This window comes from Balaenoptera acutorostrata, chromosome 9, assembly GCF_949987535.1.
Source record: "Balaenoptera acutorostrata chromosome 9, mBalAcu1.1, whole genome shotgun sequence".
Taxonomy (NCBI): domain Eukaryota; kingdom Metazoa; phylum Chordata; class Mammalia; order Artiodactyla; family Balaenopteridae; genus Balaenoptera; species Balaenoptera acutorostrata.
In genome coordinates this window covers 64,589,376-64,610,132 of record NC_080072.1, presented here as the reverse complement: position 1 = coordinate 64,610,132, position 20,757 = coordinate 64,589,376, and the positions used below count along the sequence as shown (strand labels likewise).

The 20,757-nt window shown below is 35.6% G+C and overlaps 1 protein-coding gene across 1 annotated transcript in view; it reads left to right on the top strand.

The window, feature by feature from the left end:
• The window catches only part of LOC130704556 (disks large 1 tumor suppressor protein-like), a 468,860-nt gene that overhangs the window by 279,943 nt on the left and 168,160 nt on the right, over nucleotides 1-20,757 (top strand). The window contains exon 3 of the mRNA XM_057553268.1: nucleotides 13,556-13,701. Coding sequence (XP_057409251.1) covers nucleotides 13,556-13,701 — 146 coding nt within the window. The remainder of the gene's footprint in view (nucleotides 1-13,555; nucleotides 13,702-20,757) is intronic.

The following is a 20,757-nucleotide window of genomic DNA, read 5'->3' as shown; positions in this document are numbered from 1 at the left end:
CTGGTTACTTTTTTGTTTTACTGTGGGTAAGTAGATAATTACAGAGCAATTTGTGAGTCATACTAGGAAAAAAAATCTCATGATTTAAGTCATATTTTCTTAATTTAATTCAAGTTGTGTAAAAGGAAATCCATTTCTCAATCAATCACTCACCATATTCACAGTTTGTTCATTGAGTTTTGGCAGTAAAAAAAAAAATCAAATCTCCTTCAAATGAAACAAGACTCACCACTTCTGAGGATATTAAAAATAAGTTCCTCAGATGCTGGAAGGCATATCTCAAAGAGGATCTCTAAGGATCTTTTGAAGAAACAGCACCATCACTGAAATAAGTATGTCATGTTGGATTGTCTCTGCTTGGAAAAAGATGAAATATTTTGAGTATATGAGTTTTTAAGGGTGTGCTGAAAAAGACAGTTCTATTTACTATGAATTCCCTTGATCATGCTGTTTGATAGTTGAAGACCCAGCTGCGGCAGAATCATCTTTACAAAGGCCAGATCTCATCTTTATGGAATGTAGGTTAAAACAAAGAGAGAGATTGGACTGAATAGAGACTGTCTCAGATATCACCTGGAAGTTGATTTTTTTCTGTTTTAATGTGTCCTAAAGGCAGAGTACTGAAATATAGTTCCTTTTAGTTGACTTTGTAGGTAATTGAATCTGAATCAATTTAGTCAATAATATTCACTAAGTAGTTATTATTAATTTTTCAATCAACAGGCAGAGTTCTTCTCTTGCCAATTTGCTTCTCTTACTGGGATTTCCCCTGACCCCTCACTCTGAAGAGAAAGAGGATTGTAATAATTCAGTAAGAGATGTTTGAAATGAGAGTATGAAGCCTTGGGTTCTAATCACAGAGGTGCTGTTTCTTACATCCAGTGTTGCTGGTGGATCAGAAGCCATTGGTACCACCTGGGAGTTTGTTAGAAATACAGAGATCCAGGTTCCATTCCTGACTTTAGTCATAATTTGCACTTTAACAAAATCTCCGGGTGATTGAGATTCATGTGTATGTTAGAGTTGGAGAAGCACTCATCTGTAAATTTGATAATAATTTATAGACTATTTAAAAATAATTGTGAGGTCAATATGGGTATGCCTTCAAGCATTTGAGGAATTTATTTAGAATGTATCCTTAGAGATGGCAAAATATTTTCATTTGAGGGAGGACTGTGCAAAATAAAAAGTGCTTGCATTTGTGATCAAATAGTCAAGTAGTCAAATCACATAGAAACATACTCCCAATAATGTGTAGGTTTTCTGCAGTCCTGGGTGTGAAAAGGCTTGACTTTATTCAATGATGTTTCTTCTCTATGAGCCTTAAATAGAGAGGGAATGCAAAAAGGCTACAATTAGTAAGCATTCATTGTGTGCTTACCTGGTGTAAAGAATGATGCTAGGTAGTAGAGAATAGGTGGCTGGCTCTGACACGGTCTTCATTCCTAAGGGCCGTGCCTGACACTTAAAAATTACTTATTGAATTGAAATGTTGAATTGAGGATAGGTGGGTGAACAAGTACTTCTGATATGAGATAGAATGAGAAATGACTGTCAAATAGATGTGAGCAGTACTCTGTGGGAATGGGAGAAAGAAGCATCACTGCCCACCTTCCCCTCCCCCCACAACCCCCAACACAAATATTTTCCTTTATGGTGGTTGCTGCTTGGGTGTTCTGACTCTCCTACGTCCTACTGAACTGAACTCAGTTTTAGTTTCTTACTTACAGAAATTCTTACAGAATTTCTATTCTGATGGCACTTCGTATTTAGATCTCTGACTTCCAATACCCTTTTTATAAAGGCATAGTACTGGGACTGGGCAACGAAGGAGAGGTGGGATTTCTTTGTGTGGGAAAGGGCATCTGGGCCTAGTGGAGAGTGTGAGAAAGAGATGGTGAGGGCCTGAACTTTGGCAGTGGCGAATGGACGGAAAGCGGTGGTGGTGGTTTTGATGGTGGGGATACAAGAGGGTGCCAAAGAGAGGTGCCTTGAGAATGACAAACATATATATGCTGGGCATTCAAAAATAATGCTGACTAACCAGAAGTAAAATTTGACCTTTGTTGCAGAATTATCTTCAAATTTAAGTAATGTTTGATGTAATTAAGGCTACTTTCTTCCTCTCTAGTAGTTGCTTAGGCAGGGACTATAAATAGATGGAGTGAAATAGACTGAACACTTCACCAGGTTTGGGGTAATAAGTTAATTAAGATTTTCAAATTGAGTAGTAAAATACTGTCCAGGGTTTTTTTCTAAATGTGATCAAGTTACTGGTATCCATTATGTTTCAAAGTATAGCTTGTTGGTATGAATCCTTAACATTCATGTGATATACATTCTTCTATTTCTGGGTAATTTATACAACTAATATTTTCAAAACTTGGCAACTTGGAAATGCTGCTTATGAAACAGTGTTTACATCCTTAAAATTGATGCAAAGAAAAAGAATCTTGAAATTTGACAATCTGCAAAAATTATTTCACTCATTACAAGCCATTATTCTTTAGACAAAATGTAACTGCAGAGGCCTTTATAGAAATTCTTTTTTTCTTTTCTTTTTAATTATTACTTGAGACCAGATAATATAAACATATCTTATTTTTTGGATTTTACTTCTTAAAAATTCCTTATACTTCTCACTTTTGTCAAATCAATTAATACCCTACCAACTCTTACAATATTCAAAAATATGGAAAGGATTTGTATGAATTTATATCTGTATGACTTTTGCCTTCTGCTCATACACATTTTCCATACATGACTTCACAGCCTCTTTATCGCTAGTGGCAGAATAAAGTTGTAGTTGTGCATGAAATTTGAGAACTTCTTAATATTTATGAAACAGTCAAAATTTTCTTCATTATTTAAAAAATGTAATATTTAATACATGTAAAAGAATATATGTAATTTATATATAATATATATAGCATGATAATAAAATAAACATTTCTGAAATCACCTCCCAAATCTGGAACTAGACTATTACCATTAATTTGCATCTACCTATGTGTTCCTCCTTTATCCCATTTTCTTGCCCATCCCTTGCACTGCAGTAATTACAACTTTTCACGTGCTTTTTGCTTTGGTCTCATTTTTTTTTTTCACATATGTTTGTATGAATGCCTGAAAATCTATAGTTTAGTTTTGCCTGTTTTTGAACTTTACAAAAATATTTTTATACTGAGACTTGCTTTTTTGCACTCAACATTATGTTTCTAAGATTTGTTCCTATTATCTCATGATACTATAGTTCATTCATTTTTACTGCTACATAAATTCCATTTTGAGAACATACCACATTTATCCATCTTCCTTTTGATGAATAATCGATTGTTTCTAATTATTTCTCCATGATCTTTGTTGCTATGAGCATTTGGTTTGTTTCCTGGTGCATATATGTAAGAGTTTATCTAGGATATGTACTGAGTAGTAGAAATAATGGATTATAAGAGAAATGAATGTTCAATTTCACAAGACAATACAAGATTGTTTTCTAAAGTAGTCATGGCAATTCAGACTCATCAGGAATAAATAAGTTACCATTGATCCATATTTTGTTTTTTTCTTCTTTTTTAAATTGGAGTGTAGTTGACATACAGTATTATATGTTACAGGTGTACAATATAGTGATTCACAATTTTTAAAGGTCATACTCAATTTATAGTTACTATCAAATATTGGCTATATTCCAAGTGTTTTAAAATGTATCCTTGTAACTTATTTTATACATAATAGTTTGTACCTCTTAATCCCCTACCCATATATTGCCCCTCCCCTTTCCTTTCCCCACTGCTAACCACTAGTTTGTTCTCTATATCTGTGAGTGAAATGCCTAGGAATAAATTTACCTAAGGAGGTAAAAGACCATACTTGGAAAACTGTAACACACTGTTGAAAGAAACTAAAGATGACACAAACAGATGGAAAGATATACCGTGTTCTTGGATTGGAAGAATTAATATTGTTAAATCACCATACTACCCAAGGCAATGTACAGATTCAATGCAATCCCTATCAAAACACCAACGACATTTTTCACAAAGTTTGAACAAATAATTTAAAATTTTTTATGGAAACACAAAAGACCCTGAATAGCTAAAACTATCTTAAGAAAGAAGAATAGAGCTGGAGGAATCACCCTCTCTGATATCAGAATATACTAAGCTACAGTAATATTTTAGCCAATATTATTGGTGTAGATGGTGTTTGGTTATGATCTTAGTTTGTATTTATCATCACTAATAAGGTTGAGAATCTTTTCCCTTATCAAGCTTATCAGTGATATATGTTTACTGTGAAATGCCCTGTTTATACTTCTTACCCATTTTTTTCTTTTGGTTTGCATGTCTTTTCCTTTTTGGTTTGTTGGTCTTTACATGTCTGGATACTGTTCCTTTGTCTATATGTTATGAAATTATCTTCTCTCAATTTGCATCTTGTCTTTTTTGCTTTCTTTATTGAGGTGTAATTGATACATGATAAACTGCACATATGTGAAATAGATGATTTAATATGTTTTGACATATGTATACACCAGTTAAACTATTAGCACAATCAAGATAGTGAGTGTACCCATTACTCCTAAAGTTTCCTCTTGTCCCTTTATAATCTCTCCTACTCACACTTTGCTACCAACCCTCACACCCCCATTCCCAGGCAACTACTGAATTGTTTTCTGTCAATATAGATTAGTTTGCATTTTCTAGAATTTTATATAACTGGTATTATAAAGATGCATTCATTTTTGTCTGACTTCTTTTACTTGACATATTATTTTGAGATTCATCCATGTTGTGTGTATCAATACTTTGCTTTTTTTTTTTATTGATGAGTAGTAGTCCATTGTATGGGTATACCAAAATTTGTTTATTCATTCACCTATTGATGGAGATTTGTATTGTTTTCAAATCTGACCTTTTCTTAAAAAAATTTTTATTGGGGTATAGTTGATTTACAATCTTGTGTGAGTTTCAGGTGTACAGCAAAGTGAATCTGTTATACATATACATATATCCACTCTTTTTTAGATTCTTTTCCCATATAGGCCACTACAGAGTACTGAGTTACATCTGTAACTCTATTTCTGTTTTGTAGATAAGTTCATTTGTTGCCTTTTATTAGATTCCACATATAAGCGATATCATATGATATTTGTCTTTCTCTGTCTGGCTTACTTCATTCAGTATGACAATCTCTAGGTCCATCCATGTTGCAGCAAATGCCGTTATTTCATTCTTTTTTACGGCTGAGTAATATTCCATTGTATATATGTACCACATCTTCTTTATCCATTCCTCTGCTTCCATGTTCTGGCTATTGTAAATAGTGCTGCAATGAACACTGGGGTGCAAATATCTTTTTGAATTATGGTTTTCTCCGGATATATGCCCAGAGTGGGATTCATAGATCATATGGTAGCTCTATTTTTAGTTTTTAAAGGAGCCTCCATACTGTTCTCCATAGTGGCTGTACCAGTTTACATTCCCACCAGGAGTGTAGGAGGGTTCCCTTTTCTCCACATCCTCTGCAGCATTTATTATTTGTAGATTTTTTTGGAGATGGTCATTCTGACTGGTGTGAGGTGATACCTCATTGTAGTTTTGATTTGTGTTTGTCTAATAGTTAGTGATGTTGAGCATCTTTTCATGTGCTTTTTAACCATATCTATGTCTTCTTTGGAGAAATGTCTATTTAGATATTCCACCCATTTTTTTGATGGGGTTGTTTGTTTTATTTGATGTTGCTCTGCATGAGCTGTTTCCATATGTTGGAGATTAATCCCTAGTTGGTTGCTTCGTTTGCAAATATTTTCTCCCATTCTGAGGGTTGCCTTTTCCTTTCATTTACAGTTTCCTTTGCAGTGCAAAAGCTTTTAAGTTTTATTAGGTCCCATTTGTTTATTTCTGTTTTTATTTTCATTACTCTAGGAGATGGATCGAAATAGATCTTTCTGCGATTTATGTCAGAGAGTGTTCTGCCTATGTTTTCCTCTAACAGTTTTATAGTATCCAGCCTTACATTTAGATCTTTAATCCATTTTGGGTTTATTTTTGTGTATGGTGTTAGGGTGTGTTATAATTTCATTCTTTTGCATGTAGCTGTCCAGTTTTCCCAGCACCACTTATTGAAGAGACTGTCTTTTCTCCATTGTATATTCTTGCCTCCTTTGTCATAGATTAGGTGACCATAGGTACACGGGTTTATCTCTGGACTTTCTGTCCTGTTCCGTAGTTCTATATTTCTGTTTTTGTGGCAGTACCATACTGTCTTGATTACTGGTAGCTTTGTAGTATAATCTGAAGTCAGGTAGCCGGATTCTTCCAGCTCCATTTTTCTTTCTCAAGATTGCTTTGGCTATGTGGGTCTTTTGTGTTTCCATACAAATTGCAAAATTTTTTGTTCTAATTATGTGAAAAATGCCATTGGTAATTTGATAGGGATTGCATTGAATCCATAGATAGCTTTGGGTAGAATAGTCATTTTCACAATATTGATTATTCCAACCAAGAACATGGTATGTGTCTCCATCTTTTTGTGTCATCAGCGTCTTATGGTTTTCTGAGTACAGGTCTTTTACCTCCTTAGGTAGTTTTATTCCTAGGTATTATATTCTTTTTGATGCAATGGTAAATGGGATTGTTTCCTTGATTTTTCTTTCTGATCTTTTGTTGTTAGTGTACAAGAATGCAAGAGATTTCTGTGTATTAATTTTGTATCCTGCAACTTTTCTAAATTTATTGATGAGTTGTAGTAGTTTTCTGGTGGCATCTTTAGGGTTTTCTATGTACAGTATCATGTCATCTGGAAACACTGACAATTTTACTTCTTCTTTTCCAATATAGATTCCTTTTATTTCTTTTTTTTTTAACATCTTTATTGGAGTATAATTACTTTAAAATGTTGTGTTAGTTTGTGCTGTATAACAAAGTGAATCAGCTATATGTATACATATATTCCCATATTCCCTCTCTCTAGCACTTCCCTCCCACCCTCCCTATCCCACCCCTCTAGGTGGTCACAAAGCACCAAGGTGATCTCCTGGTGCTATGCAGCTGCTTCCCACTACCTATCTATTTTACATTTGGTAGTGTATATATGTCAGTGTTACTCTCTCGCTTCATCCCAGCTTACGCTTCCCCCTCCCCATGTCCTCAAGTCCATTCTCTACGTCTGCATCTTTATTGCTGTCCTGCCCCTAGGTTCATCAGAACCTTTTTTTTTTTTTTTAGATTCCATATATATGTGTTAGCATATGGTATTTGTTTTTCTCTTTCTGACTTACTTCACTCTGTATGACAGACTCTTGGTCCATCCACCTCACTACAAATAACTCAATTTCATTTCTTTTTATGGCTGAGTAATATTCCATTGTATATATGTGCCACATCTTCTTTACCCATTCATCTGTCGATGGACACTTAGTTTGCTTCCATGTCCTGGCTATTGTAAATAGAGCTGAAATGAACATTGTGGTACATGACTCTTTCTGAATTATGGTTTTCTCAGGGTATATGCCCAGTAGTGGGATTACTGGGTCATATGATAGTTCTATCTTTAGTTTTTTAAGAAAACTCCATACTGTTCTCCATAGTGGCTGTATCAATTTACATTCCCACCAACAGTGCAAGAGGGTTCCCTTTACTCCACACCCTTTCCAGCATTTACTGTTTGTAGACTTTTTGATGATGGCCATTCCGACTGGTGTGAGGTGATACATCATTGTAGTTTTGATTTGCATTTCTCTAATGATTAGTGATGTTGAGCATCCTTTCATGTGTTTGTTGGCAATCTGTGTATCTTCTTTGGAGAAATGTCTATTGAGGTCTTCCATCCATATTTGGATTGGGTTGTTTGTTTTTATGATATTGAGCTGCATGAGCTGCTTGTATATTTTGGAGATTAATCCTTTTTCCATTGATTCATTTGCAAATATTTTCTCCCATTCTGAGGGTTGTCTTTTCATCTTGTTTATGGTTTCCTTGGCTGTGCAAAAGCTTTTAAGTTTCATTAGGTCCCATTTGTTTATTTTTGTTTATATTTCCTTTTCTCTAGGAGGTGGTTCGAAAAGGATCTTGCTGTGATGTATGTCATAGAGTGTTCTGCCTATGTTTTCCACTAAGAGTTTTATAGTGTCTGGCCTTACATTTAGGTCTTTAATCCATTTTGAGTTTATTTTTGTGTGTGGTGTTAGGGAGTGTTCTAATTTCATTCTTTTACATGTAGCTGTCCAGTTTTCCCAGCACCACTTATTGAAGAGGCTGTCTTTTCTCCATTGTATATTCTTGCCTCCTTTATCAAAGATAAGGTGACCATATGTGCATGGATTGATCTCTGGGCTCTCTATCCTGTTCCATTGATCTATATTTCTGTTTTTGTGCCAGTACCATACTGTCTTGATTACTGTAGCTTTGTAATATAGTCTAAAGTCAGGGATCCTGATTCCTCCAGCTCCATTTTTATTTCTCAAGATTGCTTTGGCTATTTGGGGTCTTTTGTGTTTCCATACAAGTTGTGAAAGTTTTTGTTCTAGTTCTGTGGAAAATGCCCTTGGTAGTTAGATAGGGATTGCATTGAATGTGTAGATTGCTTTGGGTTCTATAGTCATTTTCACAATATTGATTCTTCTAATCCAAGAACATGGTATATTTCTCCATCTGTTTGTATCGTCTTTAATTTGTTTCATCAGTGTCTTATAGTTTTCTGCATACAGGTCTTTTGTCTCCTTAGGTAGGTTTATTCCTAGGTATTTTATTCTTTTTGCTGCAACGGTAAATGGGAGTGTTTCCTTAATTTCTCTTTCAGATTTTTCACCATTAGTGTATAGGTATGCAAGAGATTCCTGTGCATTAATTTTGTATCCTGCAACTTTACCAAATTCATTGATTAGCTCTAGTAGTTTTCTAGTAACATCTTTAGGATTCTCTATGTGTAGTATCATGTCATCTGCAAGCAGTGATAGTTTTACTTCTTCTTTTCCAGTTTGGATTCCTTTTATTTCTTTTTCTTCTCTGATTGTTGTGGCTGACACTTCCAAAACTATGTTGAGTAATAGTGATGAGAGTGGACAACTGTCTTTTTCCTGATTTTAGAGGAAATGGTTTTAGTTTTTCACCATTAAGAATGATGTTGGCTGTGGATGTTGTCATATATGGCCTTTATTATGTTGAGGTAGGTTCACTCTCTGCCTACTTTCTGGAGAGTTTTTATCATGAATGGATGTTGAATTTCGTCAAAAGCTTTTTCTGCATCTATTGAGACTATCATATGGTTTTTATCCTTCAATTTGTTAATATGGTGTATCACATTGATTGATTTGCCTATATTGAAGAATCCTTGCATTCCTGGGGTAAACCCCACTTGAGCATGGTGTATGATCCTTTTAATGTGTTGTTGGATTCTGTTTGCTAGTATTTTGTTGACGATTTTTACATCTATGGTTATCAGTGATATTGGCCTATAGTTTTCTTTTTTGAGACATCTTTGACCGGTTTTGGTATCAGGGTGCTGGTGGCCTCGTAGAATGAGTTTGGGAGTGTTCCTCTCTCTGCTATATTTCCTTTTATTTCTTTTACTTCTGTGATTGCTGTGGCTAGTACTTCCAAAACTATGTTGAATAATAGTGGTGAGAGTGGACAACCTTGTCTTGTCCCTGATCTTAGAGGAAATGCTTTCAGTTTTTCACCATGACCAATGATATTTGCTTTGGGTTTGTATGGACGTATATTTCCTTTTTCTTAGATAAGTATCTAGAACAGTGATGGCTGGATTATATAGTAGCTGTATGTTTAAGTGTTTAAGAAGCTGCCAAACTGATTTTCGAAGTGTTTGTACCATTTTCCATTCTCACCGTCAGTGACTGAGAGTTCTAGTTCCTTCAGATCACTCTCAGTGCTTGGGATGATCAATTTTTTATCATTTTAGCCATTCTAATAAATATGTAGTAAATATGTAGTAGTATCTCATTGTGGTTTTAAATTTTCCTTTCCCTAATTATTAGTTGAATATCTTTTCATGTGCTTATCTGCCACCTTTTATTTTCTTTGGTGAAGTGCCTATTCAGTACTTTGCCCATTTTTCTATTGGATTATTTGACTTCTTTGTGTTTTGAGAGTTCTTTATATATTCTAGATACAAACTTTAAAAAAATAAGATATATGATTTGCAAAGGAAGGCAATTCTATAGTAATAGTTATTTTCTCTAGAAATTTTGAAGTTGTTCTGTCACCTAGCTTCCATTATTGCTACTGAGATGTCTGATTGATCTTTTCTCTGTGTTTGCATTTAAGGACTTTGCTTTGTCTTTGGTATTCTGCTAATTATGCTATGTCTATTCCTAGGCATAGGTTTTATTTATTCTCTTTTTTATTAACTGTTACTTTCAGGACCTGAGAATCCATATTTTTATAAATTCGAAAAATTTTGTATCCATATCCCTTTAAATATCGCTTGTTATTTATCATATTTTTGCCTGAAGACATCTATCAAAAAAATAATGGACCTTCTTATCTATCCTCTGTTACATTCTGGGTAATTTCTTTTCCAGTTCTGCTTTGTCTAGTCTACTGTTTAACCCATCCATTGAGTTTTCTAAAAAAAAATAATGACACATTTTCATTAATTAATTAATCAATTCATTCATACCAATATAAATTATTGGATATTTATTTAATACTTTGGGTATAATCCAATCCTATGTTATATATATATTTGCTCAAATTGCTCCAGTTTGGCCATCTTTGGTTGCTCTTTCATATAAGTTCTGTGTTGTTTTTCTTTAGGATTCTTTTTTTAAATTAAAAAAAAATTTTAACATCTTTATTGGAGTATAATTGCTTTACAAATGTGTGTTAGTTTATGCTTTATAACAAAGTGAATCAGCTATACATATATATATATCCCCATATCTCCTCCCTCTTCCGTCTCTCTACCACCCTCCCTATCCCACCCCTCTAGGTGGTCACAAAGCACCGAGCTGATCTCCCTGTGCTATGTGGCTGCTTCCCACTAGCTGTCTGTTTTACATTTGGTAGTGTATATATGTCCATGCCACTCTCTCACTTTGTCCCAGCTTACCCTTCCCCCTCCCCATGTCCTGAAGCCCATTCTCTACATCTGTGTCTTTATTCCTGTCCTGCCCCTAGATTCATCAGAACCATTTGTTTTTAGATTCCATATAAATGTATTGGCATACAGTATTTGTTTTTCTCTTTCTGACTTACTTCACTCTGTATGACAATCTCTAGGTCCGTCCACCTCACTACAAATAACTCAGTTTCATTACTTTTTATGGCTGAGTAATATTCCATTGTATACATGTGCCACATCTTCTTTGTCCATTCATCTGTCGATGGACACTTAGGTTGCTTCCATGTCCTGGCTATTGTAAATAGAGCTGCAGAGAACATTGTGGTACATGACTCTTTTTGAATTATGGTTTTCTCAGGGTATATGCCCAGTAGTGGGATTGCTGGGTCATATGGTAGTTCTAGTTTTAGTTTTTTAAGGAACCTGCATACTGTTCTCCATAGTGGCTGTATCAATTTACATTCCCACCAACAGTGCAGCAGGGTTCCTTTTTCTCTACACCCTCTCCAGCATTTATTGTTTGTAGATTTTTTGATGATGGCCATTCTGACCGGTGTGAGGTGATGCCTCATTGTAGTTTTGATTTACATTTCTCTAATGATTAGTGATGTTGAGCATCCTTTCATGTGTTTGTTGGCAATCTGTATATCTTCTTTGGAGAAATGTCTATTTAGGTCTTCTGCCCAATTTTGTATTGGGTTGTTTGTTTTTTTGATATTGAGCTGCATGAGCTGCTTGTATATTTTAGAGATTAATCCTTTGTCTGTTGATTCATTTGCAAATATTTACTCCCATTCTGAGAGTTGTCTTTTCATCTTGTTTATGGTGCCCTTTGCTGTGCAAACGCTTTTAAGTTTCATTAGGTCCCATTTGTTTATTTTTGTTTTTATTTCCATTTCTCTAGGAGGTGGGTGAAAATGGATCTTGCTGTGATTTATGTCATAGAGTGTTCTGCTTATGTTTTCCAGTAAGAGTTTTATAGTGTCTGGCCTTACATTTAGGTCTTTAGTCCATTTTGAGTTTATTTTTGTGTTAGGGAGTGTTCTAATTTCATTCTTTTACATATAGCTGTCCAATTTTCCCAGCACCACTTATTGAAGAGGCTGTCTTTTCTCCATTGTATATTCTTGCCTCCTTTATCAAAAATAAGGTGACCATATGTGCGTGGGTTTATATCTGGGCTTCCTTCCTCCCTCCCTCCCTTCCTTCCTTCCACAACTTTTGAATTCATATAGATACCCCCAATTCTAAGCTAATACCAACTGTACTTATTCATTACCCTCTACCATTTGGTGGAGAAGACTGTATAGACGTCAGAGTCATTACTTGTAGGCCCTTTCAGCAGACAGAGTTAGAGAATATATGTGTTTATACTAACCTGTGTGTATGCATATTTGTAAGTATTTCTGTATGTATCTATTCATATCTCTGTTAAGCCAAACAGGAGTTTGTAATGTTGTCTTCAAATATAATCCAAAATCATATGACTCAGTCTAGTACGACACCCCACCCACTTTCTTTTTTGTAACTTCCTACTCCAACAGTGAGAAACCTGCCTCCCACTATCTGCCATCCATTTATTTAATTGTTCAGTTCTAGTTATATATGTACAGTGGCTTCAAAATTGTTGACTTGGATTCCAGGAGAAACAAATTTACCAACTAGAGTATAGACTAGGATGCTTTTGTGTAGTTTCTTTGTCTTTGGTTTTACAGTCTCTACTCATTTTTAGGTTATCAACTTTTTCTCCTACTGCCTTCAGTGAGGTTATTTCATTCATTTGTAATATAGTTAGATTCTTTTGTCACATTCTGCGCATCTTGGGATTCCCTGACCTCCTAAATGATTTTTTAAATTTGCATGCATTTGGTTTACTCTCTGTGCTGTAAAATTCTTTGGGTTTTGACAAATGCTTCTTGTTAGGTGCCCACCATTATTATTACAGAATGTTTTCATCACCCTGTGATTTACCTGTTAAACCCTCCTCTCCTCTCCCAGAACCTCTAGAAATCAGTGACCATTTTATTGTCTCTTTAGTTTTGCTTTTTCCAAAAATTATATAAATGGAATCATACACTGTGTAGCCCAGCTATATGCCTGGCATTTTTAAACTTAGCAATATATATTTAAGATTCATCCATGTTTTTACATGGCTTGATAACTCATTCATTCTTATTGCTGAATAGTATTCCATTAAATGAATTTACTACAGTTTGTTTATCCATTCACTAATTGCAGGATATTTTGATTTCTTCCAATTTTTGCAGTTCCTAATAAAGTTGCTATAAGAATTTTCATACAGGTAAAAATGCAATTTTTAGGATTTCCTCTATTAATGTTGTTTTTCTTTGAATACATAGTTATGCAGTTTTTTTAATCAGCAAAATTTTCCATATACATATACCTGGAGAAGCTATCTGTGAGGTGGTATATGACATTTCGATTTTTCCCTTGCATTTCTTTACAGATATTCAAGAATTTTATGAGATGACATTGCTAAATTCTCAAAAAAGTTGTGAGCAGAAGATAGAAGAAGCCAATCAAGTTGCACAGAAATGGGAGAAGACATCCCTTCTTGCTCCATGCCATGAAAACCTTCAAAAGTCTGTAGAGGTATATTATTGAAACTTTTGAAAGTACTAAATATTTATTTATACTAGTAAATACCAAAATTATTTATACCAGTAAAGAAGTAGTAGTTGTTAGTAGTGGTAATTGTTGCAGTAGTAGTAATCATTATCAACAAATGTGAACAGTAATAACAGAAACTTAGTTACATACCGTACTGCCAATATTACATACCAGTATTACATACCATGCTGTATATAATATTTACATTTGAAAATCCAGATTTTGCCAAAAGATAAAATAGGCATAGGAAGGACATGTTTCTTCATATTATATAAGTGAGTTCTGTTATGAATATTGTCATAGTTTGAGCTGACTCAAGTATTGGGTGGGCCAAAAGTTTCATTCGGTTTTTTCTGTAAGATGACTCTAGTAGCACTTAGTTGTCTTTAACTTCAATCGAAACAGTTTTGCTAGATTGTATGTGACAGCTGTCATATCAGTGTGCATTATAAAAAAGACATCAAAATTGGTGAATTTTTGTTTAGCTATTTTAATATTCAAGATGGAAGAAAAAAAGCAACATTTTCAGCATATTATGCTTTATTATTTCAAGAAAGGTAAAAATGCAACTGAAATGCAAAAAAAGATTTGTGCAATGTATGGAGAAGGTGCTGTGACTGATCAAATATGGCAAAAGTAGTTTGCAATGTTTTGTGTTGGAGATTTCTCGCTGGATGATGCTCCACAGTCAGGTAGACCAGTTGAAGTTGATAGCGATCAAATTGAGACCAATCAACATTATACCACGTGGGAGATAGCCAACATACTCAAAATATCCAAATCAAGTGTTGAAAATTATTTTGTACCGGCTTGGTTATGTTCATCGCTTTGATGTTTGGGTTCCACATAAGTTAAGGGAAAAAAACCTCTTCACTGATTCTCTACTTAAACGTAATGAAAATGTTCTGTTTTTAAAACAAATTGTGATGGGCAATGAAAAGTGGATACTGTACAATAATGTGGAATGGAAGAGATCGTGGGTGAGGCGAAATGAGCCACCACCAACCACACCAAAGGCTGGTCTTCATCTAAAGAAGGTGATGTTGTGTATATGGTGGAATTGGAAGGGAGTCCTCTACTATGAGCTCCTTCCAGAAAACCAAACGATTAATTCCAACAAGTACTGCTCCCAATTAGACCAACTGAAAGCAGCACTCAACGAAAAGTGTCCGAAATTAGTAAACAGAAAACGCATAATCTTCCATCAGGATAATGCAAGACTGCATGTTTCTTTGATGACCAAGCAGAAACTTACAGCTTGGCTGGGAAGTTCTGATTCATCCACCATATTCACTAGACATTGCACCTTCAAATTTCCGTTTATTTCGGTCTTTACAAAATTTTCGTAATGGAAAAAAATTTCAATTTTCTGGAAGACTGTAAAAGGCACCTGGAACAGTTCTTTGCTGAAAAAGATAAAAAGTTTTGGGAAGACGGAATTATGAAGTTGCCTGAAAAATGGCAGAAGGTAGTGGAACAAAAGGTTGAATACATGGTTCAATAAAGTTCTTGGCAAAAATGAAAAATATGTCTTTTATTTTTACTTAAAAACCGAAGGCACTTTTTGGCCAACACAAAATAAGGCATTCTTGAATTTCAGAACATGCTTCTGATGCAGTGGGGGAAGGAGATGGAAAGTGGGATTGCAGAGTGTGGTCTAAGGCTGTGATGTCTGTAGAAGAGCCGTATATCCTGGGGCAAATAAAATGATTCATTGGGTATAGGAACAAAATAATAGAACTCCTATTTGTATTGCTTTTTATCACATTATTTATAATCTTTTATATTTAGGTAATTTATAACATATATTAAATTATTTATAACCTATAACAGTAATACATGTATATTTAAAAATAAATATGAAGCTATTAGAGAGACATCTCTCAAGATGGTGGAGTAGAAGGACAAGCCCTTCCTCCCTCTTGTGAGAGCACTGGAATCACACCTAACTGCTGAACAGTCATCAACAGGAAGACACTGGAACTCACCAAAAAAGATACCCCACATCCAAAGACAAAGGAGAAGCGACAATGAGACAGACTTTGACAGGACTGGGGGAAACAGAGACTCCACTCTTGGATGGCACACACAAAGTAGTGTGCGCATCGGGACCCAAGGGAAGGAACAGTGACCCCATAGGAGAGTGAACCAACCTACCTGCTAGGGTTGGAGGGTCTCCTGCAGAGGTGGGGGGTGGCTGTGTCTCACAGTGAGGACAAGGACACTGGCAGCAGAAGTTCTGGGAAGTACACCTTGGCATGAACCATCCCAGAGTCGGCCATTAACCCCACCAAAGAGACCGGGTAGGATCCACTGTTGGGTCGCCTCAGGCCAAGCAACCAACAGGGGGGTAACCCAGCCCCACCCATTAGCACACAAGCGGATTAAAGTTTTACTGAGCTCTGAGCACCAGAGCAACAGCCAGCTCTACCCACCACCAATCCCTCCCATCAGGAAACTTGCACAAGCCTCTTAGATAGCCTCATCCACCAGAGGGCAGACAGCAGAAGCAAGAAGAACTACAATCCTGCAGCCTGTGGACCAAAAACCACATTCACAGAAAGATAGATGAGATGAAAAGGCAGAGGGCTATGTCCCACATGAAGGAACAAGATAAAACTCCAGAAAAACAATTAAATGAAGTGGAGATAGACAACCTTCCAGAAAAAGAATTCAGAATAATGATAGTGAAGATGATCCAGGACCTCAGAAAAGGAATGGAGGCAAACATCGAGAAGATGCAAGAAATGTTTAACAAAGACCTAGAAGAATTAAAGAAGAAACAAACAGAGAGGAACAAAGAATAACTGAAATGAAAAATACACTAGAAGGAATCAGTAGCAGAATAACTGAGGCAGAAGAACAGATAAGTGACCTGGAAGACAGAATGGTGGAATTCACTGCCATGGAACAGAATAAAGAAAAAAGAATGAAAAGAAATGAAGACAGCCTAAGAGACCTATGGGACAACATTAAATGCAACAACATTCGCATTATAGGGGTCTCAGAAGGAGAAGAGAAAGAGAAAGGACCCGAGAAAATATTTGAAGAGATTATAGTCGAAAACTTCCCTAACATGGGAAAGGAAATAGCCACCCAAATCCAGGAAGCACAGAGAGTCCCATCCAGGATAAACCCAAGGAGAAACATGCCGAGACACACAGCAATCAAATTGGCAAAAATTAAAGACAAAGAAAAATTATTGAAAGCAGCAAGGGAAAAATGACAAATAACATAAGGGAACTCCCATAAGGTTAACAGCTGATTTCTCAGCAGAAACTCTACAAGCCAGAAGAGAGTGGCATGACATATTTAAAGTGATGAAAGGGAGAAACCTACAACCAAGATTACTCTACCCAGCAAGGATCTCATTTAGATTCAATGGAGAAATCAAAAGCTTTACATACAAGCAAAAGCTAAGAGAATTCAGCGCCACCAAACCAGCTCTACAACAAATGCTAAAGGAAGTTTTCTAAGTGGGAAACACAGGAGAAGAAAAGGACCTACAAAAATAAACCTAAAACAATTAAGAAAATGGTCATAGGAATATACATATCAATAATTACCTTAAACGTGAATGGATCAAATGCTCCAACCAAAAGACACAGGCTCGCTGAATGGATACCAAAACAAGACCCATACATATGCTGTCTACAAGAGACCCACTTCAGATCTAGGGCCACATAGAGACTGAAAGTGAGGGGATGGACGAAGATATTCCATGCAATGGAAATCAAAAGAAAGCTGCAGTAGCAATACTCGTATCAGATAAAATAGACTTTAAAATAATGATACAAGAGACAAGGAAGGACACTACATAATGATCAAGGGATCAATCCAAGAAGAAGATATAACAATTATAAATATATAGGCATCCAACATAGGAGCACCTCAATACATAAGGCAACTGCTAACAGCTCTAAAAGAGGAAATCGACAGTAACACTGTAATAGTGGGGGAATTTAACACCTCACTTACACCAATAGACAGATCATCCAAACAGAAAATTAATAAGGAGACACAAGCTTTAAATGACAGAATAGACCAGATAGATTTAATTGATATTTATAGGACATTCCATCCAAAAGCAGCAGAATACACTTTCTTCTCAAGTGTTCATGGAACATTCTCCAGGATAGATCACATCTTGGGTCAGAAATCAAGCCTCAGTAAATTTAAGAAAATTGAAATCATATCAAGCATCTTTTCTGACCACAACGCTGTGAGATTAAAAATCAATTACAGGGAAAAATACGTAAAAAACACAAACACATGGAGGCTGAACAACACGTTATTAAATAATCAAGAGATCACTGAAGAAATCAAAGAGGAAATCAAAAAATACCTAGAGACAAATGACAATGAAAACATGATGATCCAAAACCTATGGGATGCAGCAAAAGCAGTTCTAAGAGGGAAGTTTTTAGCAATACAATCCTACCTCAAGAAACAGCAAACATCTCAAATACACAATCTGAGTTTACACCTAAAGGAACTAGAGAAAGAAGAACAAACAAAACCCAAAGTTAGTAGAAGGAGAGAAATCATAAAGATCAGAGCAGAAATAAATGAAATAGAAACAAAGAAAACAGTAGCAAAGATCAATAAAACTAAAAGCTGGTTCTTTGAGAAGATAAACAAAATTGATAAACCATTAGCCAGACTCATCAAGAAAAAGAGGGAGAGGACTCAAATCAATAAAATTAGAAATGAAAAAGGAGAAGTTCCAACAGACAGCGCAGAAATACAAAGCATCCTAAGAGACTACCTCAAGCAACTCTATGCCAATAAAATGGACAACCTGCAAGAAATGGACAAATTCTTAGAAAGGTATAACCTTCCAAGACTGAACCAGGAAGAAATAGAAAATATAAACAGACCAATCACAAGTAATGAAATTGAAACTGTAATTAAAAATCTTCCAGCAAAGAAACATCCAGGACCAGATGGCTTCACAGGTGAATTCTATCAAACATTTAGAGAAGAGCTAACACCCATCCTTCTCACACTCTTCCAAAAAATTGCAGAGGAAGGAACACTCCCAAACTCGTTCTATGAGGCCACCATCACCCTGATACCAAAACCAGACAAAGATACTACAAAAAAAGACAATTACAGACCTATATCACTCATGAATATAGATGCAAAAATCCTCAACAAAATACTAGCAAACAGAATCCAACAACACATTAGAAGAATCATACACCATGATCAAGTGGGATTTATCCCAGGGATGCAAGCATTCTTCAATATACGCAAATCAATCAATGTGATACACCATATTAACAAACAGAAGAAGAAAAATCATATGACCATCTCAGTAGGTGCAGAAAAAGCTTTTGACAAAATTCCACACCCATTTATGATAAAAACTCTCCAGAAAGTGGGCATAGAGGGAAACTATCGCAATATAATAAAGGCCATATATGACAAACCCACAGCCAACATCATTCTCAATGGTGAAAAACTGAATGTATTTTCTCTAAGATCAGGAACAAGACAAGGATGTCCACTCTCACCACTGTTATTCAACATAGTTTTGGAAGTCCTTGCCTCGGCAATCAGAGAAGAAAAAGAAATAAAAGGAATACAAATTGGAAAAGAAGAAGTAAAACTATCACTGTTTGCAGATGACATGATACTATTCATAGAGAATGCTAAAGATGCCACCAGAAAACTACTAGAGCTAATCAATGAATTTGGTAATGTTGCAGGATACAAAATTAATGCACAGGAATCTCTTGCATTCCTATACACTAATGATGAAAAATCTGAAGGAGAAATTCAGGAAACACTCCCATTTACCATTTCAACAAAAAGAGTAAAGTACTTAGGAATAAATCTACCTAGGGAGACAAAAGACCTGTATGCAGAAAACTATAAGACACTGATGAAAGAAATTAAAGATGATAGAAACAGATGGAAAGATATACCGTGTTCTTGGATTAGAAGAATCAATATTGTGAAAATGATTATACTACCCAAAGCAATCTACAGATTCAATGCAATCCCTATCAAACTACCAATGGCATTTTTAACAGAACTAGAATAAAAAATCTTAAAATTTGTATGGAGACACAAAAGACCCTGAATATCCAAAGCATTCTTGAGGGAACTGAACAGAGCTAGAGGAATCAGACTCCCTGTCTTCAGACTATACTACAAAGCTACAGTATTCAAGACAATATGGTACTGGCACAAAAACAGAAATATAGATCAATGGAACAGGTTAGAAAGCCCAGAGATAAACACACGCACCTATGGTCAACTAATCTATGGCAAAGGAGGCAAGGATATACAATGGAGAAAAGACAGTCTCTTCAGTAAGTGGTGCTGAGAAAATGTACAGCTACATGCAAAAGAATGAAATTAGAACACTCCCTAAACCACACACAAAAATAAACTCAAAATGGATTAGGGACGTAAATGTAAGCCCAGACGCTATAAATCTCTTAGAGGAAAACACAGGAAGAACACTCTGACATAAATCACACTAAGATCTTTTTTATCCACCTCCTAGAGTAATGGAAACAAAAACAAAAATAAACAAATGGGACCTGATGAAACTTAAAAGCTTTTGCACAGCAAAGGAAACTACAAACAAGATGAAAAGACAACCCTCAGAATGGGATAAGATATTTGCAAGCGAATCAACGGACAAAGGATTAATCTCCAAAATTTGCAAGCGGCTCATGCAGCTCAATATCAAAAAAACAAACAACCCAATCCAAAAGTGGGCAGAAGATCTAAATAGACATTTCTCCAAAGAGGATATACAGATGGTCAAGAAGCATATGAAAAACTGCTCAGTATCACCAATTATTAGAGAAATGCAAATCAAAACTGCAGTGAGGTATCACCTCACACCAGTTAGAATGGGCATCATCACAAAATCTACAAACAACAAATGCTGGAGAGGGTGTGGAGAAAAGGGAACCCTCTTGCACTGTTGGTGGGAATGTAAATTGATACAGCCACTATGGAGAACAGTATGGAGGTTCCTTAAAAAACTAAAAATAGAATTACCATATGACTCAG